Source organism: Notechis scutatus, chromosome 3, assembly GCF_049901735.1.
Source record: "Notechis scutatus isolate UNSWTSFEM ecotype Mainland chromosome 3, rNotScu1.2, whole genome shotgun sequence".
In the NCBI taxonomy this organism is placed as follows: Eukaryota; Metazoa; Chordata; class Lepidosauria; order Squamata; family Elapidae; genus Notechis; species Notechis scutatus.
In genome coordinates this window covers 199,215,968-199,225,544 of record NC_142011.1, presented here as the reverse complement: position 1 = coordinate 199,225,544, position 9,577 = coordinate 199,215,968, and the positions used below count along the sequence as shown (strand labels likewise).

Sequence of the window (9,577 nt, the reverse complement as noted above, 5' to 3'; positions counted from 1 at the left end):
CTTCCCTTCCCTTCCCTGTGCCCTTGAGTCATTGTTGACTCCTGAAGACTGCCTAGACTTCTGTGAAAGATTTCAAAAGTGGCTTGCCATTGGTTCCCTTCCTAGGGCAGAGAGGAGGGAACTGGCCCAAGGTCACACAGCTGGCTTGATGTCTCAGCTAGGACTAGAACTCACAGTCTCCCGGTTTGTAGCCCGATGCCTTAATCCAGTGTTTTCCAAACCTGGATAAATTATTCCAAACTGCATTTCTTCCGCAAGCAGTAAAACTGCAGTTTTACCCAGCTTTGGGGTAATTTAGAACGCATCCTTCATTCTAACCAGAGCTGTGGTGGCGCAGTGCTTGGAATGCAGTATTGCAGGCTAATTCTGCTGACTGGCATCAGTTCAATCCTGACCGGCTCAAGGGTTAGGGTTAGGCTCAAGGTTGATTAAGCTTTCCATGAGGACCCAGATTGTTGGGTGAAATATGCTGACTCTGTAAATTGCACAGACAGGACTGTAAAATGGTACATAAGTCCAAGTGCTATTGCTATTTTCTTTGTGTAAGTGGATGCATGCATAGATAGATGGATGCCCTTCCTTCCTTCCTTCCTTCCTTCCTTCCTTCCTTCCCCTTCCTTCCTTCCTTCTTTCCTCTCTGTCTCTCTCTCTGGAGCGCCTCGTTTCCAAGCTGCCGACCGCCTTGAGCTGAACCCGGTTCCAACTCGGATCGACTTTTCTTTTCTTTTTAATTCTCCTCTTGCCCATTAAAACCCCACAAACGTCGCTTCTGCAGCCTCCCCCAAAAGCCCAGAGACCAAGTTTGCGCATCTTCCGCGTTTGGCAAACTCCTGGCGCGTAGAGAGCCTCCGAGCCGGAGTTTCGGGCCAGCAAGCAGGTGTGGGGCGCATGTGATGATGGGGCACGTGTGAACGGACCTCCCGCGGGCAAGCCGTCGCTTCTTTGCTGCGGGGGACGGCGGGGAGAGGAGAGGGAGGGGGAGAGACAGAAGGAGGCTGGTACTTCTTTAAGTGGGCGCCCAGGGGAGCCGAGCCGAGAGCCTGACGTCACCGGGCCATCAGCTGACCGCGCTGGGTTCTGCCCTTCTTCCCAGGCGAGAGAGGCGGCTGGGCGAAGAGAAGCCCGGCCGAACCGTCCCTGCAACGGTTCGGGTTTCGACCCGCGAGGGACTTATCCCGGCCGTTCCGGGCTGCAGGAACCGAAGGAAGCCACCCCGAGCTTGGCTGGGGAGACGCGGTCTGGGCGAGCCGGGAGCGCGCAGCAACTTTGGACGAGCGTGGTGAGGTAGAATCGGCTCTGCAAAAAAGAAAGAAAGAAAGAAAGTCTTGTCCCAAGTGTTCCGGGGGACGAATCTGCCACGGTTTCGGGCCCGTCCCGACAGTCGGTCGGTCTTGTCCGGGGCTTCCTCGTTTTCCCCTCCCGCGGGGAGGGCAACCCGGCGTTGCGTGGCGGCTGTGGTGCGTGACGGAGCGGGGGAGCCGGCTGGCCCACCCACGGCGTGGGAGCGCAAGGAGGAACGGCGGGCGGTGGGTTGCAGAAGCCGGTGATGCATCCCCCCGCCGCCGCCGCCTCTCCGGCTGCGAAGAAAACGGCCGAGTAGCCCGGAGCGGATCTATCCAACCCTTTCATTTCACCCAGCCCCCCACCGCCTTCCTCGACCCCCTCCCCGGGCCATGCCTCGCTTCAAGATCTCCCGAAAGAAAAGGAAAACTCCTCGCTTCCTGCCCGCCGTCTGGTACCGCTGCAGCCTTGGGGGGCGATCGCGGCAGGGCTGCCGGGAGAGGATGCTCCTGGTCCGAGAGAGTCAAGCCTCGGGCCGCCTGCCTTGAAGCTGCCCGCCCGCCTGCCTCCCGGTCCCGTGGCTGGAAGAAGGCAACCGCGCCTCTCCGCGACCCTCGTTCTGGGAGGGCTCCCTGCCTGGATCGCGGCCGTTGGCTTCCCCACCGCCGCTCGTCCAGTCCCTTCCCTGCCTCCTTTCTTCTCCTCGCTGGACCGATGTCGTCGCTTTGCAGCGGCCGCTTGGCGTTCCCGCAGCTGCAGCCCCCTCCAGCCTTCCCAGCTGTACCGGTATAGGAGTCGGAGGTTGCCGCTGGCTTCTCCTGCCCACCTGTCTCCCAAGCCCGTCACTTCCAGCCCTGCAGAAGTTGCATGCGCTCCCTACAACCGTTGATCTTCCCGCTAGGCTGCTTATTTAAAATATATATACTCTTCACAGCCTCTCTAGGGGATTGCGCTTTCTCTTTGGCTTGGATTCCGTCTAAGGCTGCAAGGGGGAACTTCGGGGAACTTAAAAGGATGAGGAAGCCGCCTGCCTGAAACTTGGGAGGCTGCCCAGAAAACCAAAACCAAAACCTAAGGACACGGGGGTGCCTCGGAATGTAGGATGGGAACTTCCAAACTGTCCTCTTTGGGGATCTCCCCCTCCCCACAATCCCAAAGGCGCCCAGATGTTTGTGGCCTTTGGGTGTAGGCTCCATGGAAGCTACCAGCCAGGACTTGGGGGCCTGTGGCTTCGATTCCACTTAACCGACCTTCCTACCCGCTCTTCGACTTGCCCAGTTGACCTGGAAGCCGAAGGGGATGCAGTTGGCGAAGGCCCACCTTGCTGCCAAGGTATATCCAGTGCCAACGGAGGCATGGGGAGGACCCTGTCTTCTGCCAATGCTGACTGACCTTTGATCCCCCTGCCAAGAAGGTGGGGGGGCGGGGGGGAGCCAAACCAGCTGCCTTTCGATGTGGCTGGACCTTCCTCCTGCTCCAAGCCCCCCACCACCCACCATGGAGCTGTCCGAGGTACGTTGCTTGAGCGACAGCGATGAGTTGTACACCATCAACCAGACGCCCCCTAGTGGCGGTGCCCGCTCCCAACGCCTGCTATGGCAGTCCGCTGTGCGCCACATCACGGAGCAGCGTTTCATCCAAGAACACTGCAGTGGCAAAGCCCTTGGCTCCGAAGAGTCATACTGCCCCAACCACAGCCATCCTTCCCGGCGTCAGTCGGCGGGCAAAAGCCTCAGTGGCCACAACAACGGGGGCACCAAAGTCTTCCCCGAGCACAGCAGCAGCGGCGGGGATCTGGGCTTCCTGCACTTGGATTGTGCTCCCAGCAACTCCGATTTCTTCCTGAACTGGGGCTACACGTACCGGGGTGTGATCTTCCCCACTTTACGCAACTCCTTCAAGTCCCGGGACTTGGAGCGCCTTTACCAGCGCTACTTCCTGGGCCAGAGGCGGAAGTCGGAAGTGGTGGTGAACATCTTGGATGTGCTCACCAAGCTGACCCTCCTCTTGCTCCACCTGACTTTGGCCTCGGCCCCCATGGACCCCCTCAAGGGCATTCTGCTGGGCTTCTTCACAGGCATTGAAGTGGTCATCTGTGCCTTAGTGGTGGTCAGGAAGGACACGACCTCTTACACCTACCTGCAGTACAGCGGTGTGGTCACCTGGGTGGCGATGGCCACCCAAATCTTGGCCGCGGGCTTGGGCTGTGGTCTCCTTGGCGATGGCATTGGCTACGTGCTCTTCACTCTCTTTGCTACCTACAGCATGCTCCCTCTGCCCCTCACCTGGGCTATTTTGGCTGGCTTAGTCACCTCCCTCCTGCAGCTTATCATGCAGAACTTCATCCCCAGACAGGTGGTGATCTCCATCAACCAGGTATTTCTTGTGGATTCCTTCCTTCTTTCTTTCTTTTCCCCCCAGGTGGGCAAGTTGGTTCACCTCCTGCTCAGACTTAGTTGGAAGCAGTAGCAGATCATTGCTAAAGCAGACCTAACCAGGACATCCTGTGGCATGTCCTGCCTAAGATGTATAGGATCCCGAGGTCTTTTGTCTGCGGTTACAGTACAAAGAGAAAGACGTCCTTTTGCAAAACACAACAGAAATGCTCTTTCCTCTGTGATACTGAAAACAGTGTCCTTTACGAAAGCAAGTGTGGTTGGTAGCACTAGTTAATCAGAGGGAAACAGACTTTTTAGGATAGTGTCCTTCCCGAATCTCATTTTTTCCTAAGTTGATCCTTTCCAGCTATCATGGGAGTTGAAGTCCAACATCCACGGGGAGCATCAGAAAAGAGGGCAAAGCCACAAAATATATTGGCATCCCGTTCTTCTTTTACGGATGGCCAAGAACATTTACACAAGGTCATCCCAAGTTGGGCTTCCTGCTTTTGGGGTTGCCAGATCCATGCGGAGAAATATCCTGTAGATTCCCAGCTGAGCACAGGATTCCTACCCCAAATGCAGCTACTTGAATCTGGGCACCTAGATGCAGTGGGTCTCTGAGGCAACCCTATGCTTTCCCCCTTAAAATATTCTTCAGGGCCACCAAGGCCAGGAGGGGAATCTGTTGATTGCACATCCAGCGTGTACACACCCAGACTTTTAGAAAGGGAGGTTATGTTGGTGTCCCTGGATAATGCCACGTAATTCCCTCTCCTCTGAGTTCTCCTCGTTCAGTGCTGCCTTGGGTCCCTGTAGTATTTGATCAATTATTCAGCAGAGTTCATCAAGTGGAAGAAGAGCTGTTTTGAGCAGAGCTTTGTATACAACAAGCAGAGGAGACTTTTACATGAAACGTAAAAGTCATCCTCGTTTAATTTACAGGACCTTTCCCCAAGCGCTGCCGTGTGTTTGTCGGTTCCCCTCTAACTGTTTGTTACTTCAACACCCATGTTGTTTTTTCTGGAGCTGAGATTCGGCATTATGAGGCTTGAACACCTTTAGAATGTCCCAAGCTGGGACAAGTTGGGATACAGGATTTCGGCCTTTATAACACTCTTTTTATACTTCCTAATTTTGGTTGGCTGACTGCTGTGTTTTGTTAGCTGGGATCACTAGGCAGTTATTATTTTTGGGGGGGAGTGAGGTGTCGTGCAAGATCAAACTTGTGTATATTTGTTTACCTGTTTTATCCATAGGACTTTCCCAGCTGTATCGCAGCTGTTTAGTTCTGATCTTTCTTAAATGACAGCTTGATTGTGGTCAGGTGGCCCAAGCCATCTGCTAAATCTGTGGCTGAGGCCTCCGGGGTTATATAAATTAATCTGTCCGCTAAATCAGGCTAGTTGAATTCAGCGTTGTTCTGTTGTTCCAGTTCATGTACTGAAAGTTCTGATATCCTATTTAATATGAATCAAATACAGCGCAGTACAACCAGTTTGACTGGTAGTCTGGTCCTCTCAGTTGTGATTAACTATGGGGAAACAGGAAGGCCGTAGTTCAACCATTTCTTTGGTAAATTGGTAATTCAGAGATAAATTACGCTGAGTCTTTGTGGTTTGGTTTCTTGGAACTAAAAAAAAAAGGACTGGGAACTACCGTGTTTCTCATATAAGGCTGGGTCTTATTTTTTTTTTGAGCCCCGAAAAAATGGCTAGGCCGTCTTTTTGGGGGTGACTTAATTCCCCCCCTTGCATCTTTGGGCAGGCGGCGACGGCTTGGATGTTGACCTTGGCGTTGGTGGGGCACTTCGTATCGGGGTCAACGCAGGCAGCACCATATCCGGGTGTGCAACAAAAGTACTTCCTAACGGCAAGCCCCCCCCACCATTCCCCCCATTTCGCATGTTTTAATATAGGCCTTAATTTGGGGGGAGGGGCTTAATTTCATTTCATGCCTATAAAACATGCTGGGACTTCCTATTGGGGGAGGCCGTATTGTTGGAGAAACAGGGTATAATAATACAATTATTAAAAATTTCAATTTCTGGGAGGCATGGTGAATTTGTTTATTGATTTATTTTATGCAGATGCTTATTCCAGGAAAGAAAGACTACTCAGATTGAAAACTTCCTTCAGGTTACCATCTTGCAACAGAATTAAATATAATTTGCTACAACAATATCAGGTCCAAATGTGAGAAAGCTTTAAACTGGTTTACAAATTGTTTCGTCCAGGAGGGTTAAAGGTCAGACTGACACATATTAAGGGAGTCCACACAAAATCTTTCAAATGGATCAGTAAATGATCTAACAGGTGCATTTTATAAGGAAGGGCAAAGCTATCATTTTCAGATTTATTTCCTGTTCCAAAACAATTCCTTCCAGAAAAGAAGTTCCCCCAGGCAGACCAGAGCAGGAGGAAAACAGAATGTTCTGGAAAAGAACACAATATTCTGCCTTTGAAACGATGAGATTTGCACACACCTATTGCATAATAGGGTAAGATGGGTTAATTTAAAGCTTGGATATTTCATTTTATTGTGGTTTAGTAGGTTATGCAAGCCCACTTGACCTACTTAATTTATGGCTCAGCATATGGTATTACAAACCCAGAAGAAGAGATGAATTGAGCAATTCAGCTTAGCAGATCATTGAACACAGTCCTAGAGTACTTGATGGTGAGGTGGTAATAATTCCTTACGTGTGTAAACTTGGTGGCTTAGGAAATACACTGGATTCTTTTAGGAGTAAGGTTCCCAACTTTTCCAGCTGGCTCATTAATCACCTAAAAGCTTGTCAGCTGAAAAAACAACAACGTTGATGTACTTGACAGATCTAAAGTCTTCATTTATTTATTAAATTTGTATGCTTTTCTCCATTTTGCTCAGAGACAATTCTAGGTGGCTTACCCGTAGGAAAAGGAGTGGCAGAACCTGGAGGCAGAATTAAAAAAAGGGATCAGCTTAGAATCCCTGTGTAGTCCTTTTTTAAGTCTGTTTTAAAATTAATATTAAATTTTAATGTTAATATTATTTTCATGTTTTCTTGTGTTGCTTTTATTTGGTTGTAAGTGTAAGAAAGTGGCAATATCTGCGGGTAGAGTTAAAAAGAGGGATAAGCTTAAAATCCCCACGTAATCACAAGCAGACTCTGCTTGATGCTACGTAGGGATTCTAGGCTGCTTCCTCTTTTAACTCCATCCCCAGATATTACCACTCTTTGTCCTATGCTTACAACCAAATAAAAGCAATACAAGAAAACGTTAAAGTAATAGTGACATTAAAACTGACTTAAAAATCAACAAAGATGGCAAGGAAGAAAGCCAAATACATATGAGGAAGGGGTGGGAGGGGTCTTACCTCTTTTCATTAACCACCTTCAATGGGCAGAACCTGGTTTGGGGACCCTTTTGGAAGGCCAAAAGATGGGTGCAGATCTCACCTTGGGGGGTGGGCACAGTGTTCCAGAGGATGGGAAACAGGCAGGGTGGGATTCCAAAATTTTTACTTCCGGTTTTGTGGAGGTAGCTTGGTGGGTGTGGCATGGCGTGGCTTGATGGGTGTGGCAGGGGGAAGGATACTGCAAAATCCCCATTCCCTTCCCACTCCACTAACCTGCTTTCCAGCTCCGTTCTCCTGTGCAGGGCAACAAAAGAAGACCCAGCCAATCAGGTGGGACTCAGGAGGCAGAGAATAGATGATGGCAGGGCCAGTCAGAGGTGATATTTGCCAGTTCTCTGAACTACTTAAAATTTCCGCTACTGGTTCTCCAGAACTGGTCAGAACCTGCTGAATACCACCTCTGGAACCAGGGCAGAGAAGAAAGCTCTTTTGCTGGACCTTAAAGCTAATTCTTTAGTTGAAGTCTTCAATTAATCTCATCAGAGAGTGACATCCAGTGTTACATGGTGGGCACATGCTTTGGTAAGGCCTCACACCCTCTGGACCAAATGTTGGAGGTATACAAAGACAACTGTGTACACCCAGAGAGAGACAACCGTGTGACAACTCTGTCAATAGGATAAATTAATGCAGTCCAAGTGAGCTGCAAGGGAAGATCATCTAGAAAAATGCCTTCTAACACTGCACAATGTGTTATGCCCTCCCTGTCGTGTCTCCCTCGTGTTTTCCCTCGCCCACGCTTTTTAAAATGCTGTCTAAAACTGGCTTAAAGTCCTGAAACATTTTAATCTTCCTAGTTTATGGCAGCCACATTGTGCCGTGAGCCCAGGGAATGTACAGCTGTCAGTCATTTCACTCTTTGGTTCAATGAATTTATCTCCGCTCTGTTCTGCTGCTGGGTTTTTTAGAGCGATGCTGTGATCGGACTGTGATTTGACTAGATTTTTTTTTTAAAAAAAAAACCTGCTTTAATTTGTTCGTCACTCTGGGAAATCTAGTGATGGGATGGGAAATAAGTGGAAAACAGAAATCAGTCATCTCTATCAAGAATTGGCTTGGAAACCTAGATCCAGTTTGGAGAAAAGGAACAATTCTTTTTGCAAACTCTGTACAAGCCAGGATCAGCAGTGGGTTCCTACCTGTTCCATTATCAGTTTGGTGATCGAGCGCACGCGCACCTAACATGCACACACAGCTTTCCACACACCAGCTGAAGCAATCAGATAGCATACCACCACTGGTCAGGATCCCCTGTAGGTAACCAGTTTTGTAGAGATGCATGCATTTTTGTCATTGAAAGCTAAAGGAAATTTTAAAAAAATTCCAGCGGAATTAGAAGACCACGCAATGTCCATTCCTTTCTTGGGTAGAGATGGCATCTTTAGGGCAAGCCTGGGAAACTTGAAGAGGGAAAGAGACCATATTAAGGAATTAGAAATGTTTGTGCACTTCAGATTAAGACTTGGCACATCCGTCACCTGTTTGGTGGCTAGCAGAGTGGGGACAGGAGTGAAAATAGGAGTGGTGTCAGTGAGGCCTGGACGTCTTTTGGGGGGGATGGCAGTGGTGCCAGTAAAGTTATTGATTTTCTGCACAGATTGGGCAAGGTTGCTTGGTGGGCGAAGCCAACAAGGAATTCTTCAACAATTTTAGGGATGAAGAATGAAAAGCCTCTTCTAGGATGAGCAACCAAGGTGACCAAAGGCCTAGAGACTAAAACATATGAAGAACGGTGGCAGGATTTGGGCTTGGCTAGTCTCGAGAAAAGAAGGACTAGGGGGAGACACGATAGCAGTATTCCAATATTTGAGGGGTTGCCACAAAGAAGAGGGGGTCAAATTGTTCTCCAAAGCACCAGAGGGCAGGACACGAAACAATGGTTGGAAACTAATCAAAGAGAGAAGCAACCTGGAATTAAGGAGACACTTCCTAACAGGGAGGACAATGGAGTAGCTTGCCTTCAGAAGTTGTCGGTGCTTCAATTCTGGAGGTTTTAAAGAAGAGGTTGGACAGTCATTTGTCTGAGATGGTATAGAGTCTCCTGCTGGAGCAGGGGGCTGGACTAGAGGACCTCCAAGGTCCCTTCATTCTATTCTATTCTATTTCTATTCCCTTTCCCCTCCCCTCCCCTTCCCTTCCCTTCCCTCCCATTCCATTCCATTCCATTCCCTCCCATTCCATTCCATTCCATTCCATTCCATTCCATTCCATTCCGTTCCGTTCCGTTCCATTCCATTCCATTCCATTCCATTCCATTCCATTCTATTCTATTCTATTCTATTCTATTCTATTCTATTCTATCAAGAAAGTCCAGTTGGACTTTTGGAAAAAGCACCTTTGGGTTCACAAATGGCACCACTCTTTTTCAGGTTACCGTGATACTGCCTCAACATCCTCTTTCTCTTGATGTATGAGCAATCCATATTTATCTTCCCTTGTGGTCCATAAAGGTGGTCAGTGGTGGTCAGTTGTCAAATGACCAGTCACCAGAGTGGTTAAGCTAATGGGGATAGATC

General features: G+C 49.3%; 1 protein-coding gene across 5 annotated transcripts in view; it reads left to right on the top strand.

The window, feature by feature from the left end:
- The window catches only part of LOC148131550 (adenylate cyclase type 8-like), a 57,966-nt gene continuing 48,389 nt past the window's right edge, over nt 1–9,577 (top strand). For all 5 annotated transcript variants that reach the window (XM_087962206.1, XM_087962207.1, XM_087962205.1 and 2 more), the window contains exon 1: nt 1–3,657. In XM_087962206.1, coding sequence (XP_087818332.1) covers nt 2,734–3,657 — 924 coding nt within the window. In that variant the 5' untranslated portion in view covers nt 1–2,733. The remainder of the gene's footprint in view (nt 3,658–9,577) is intronic.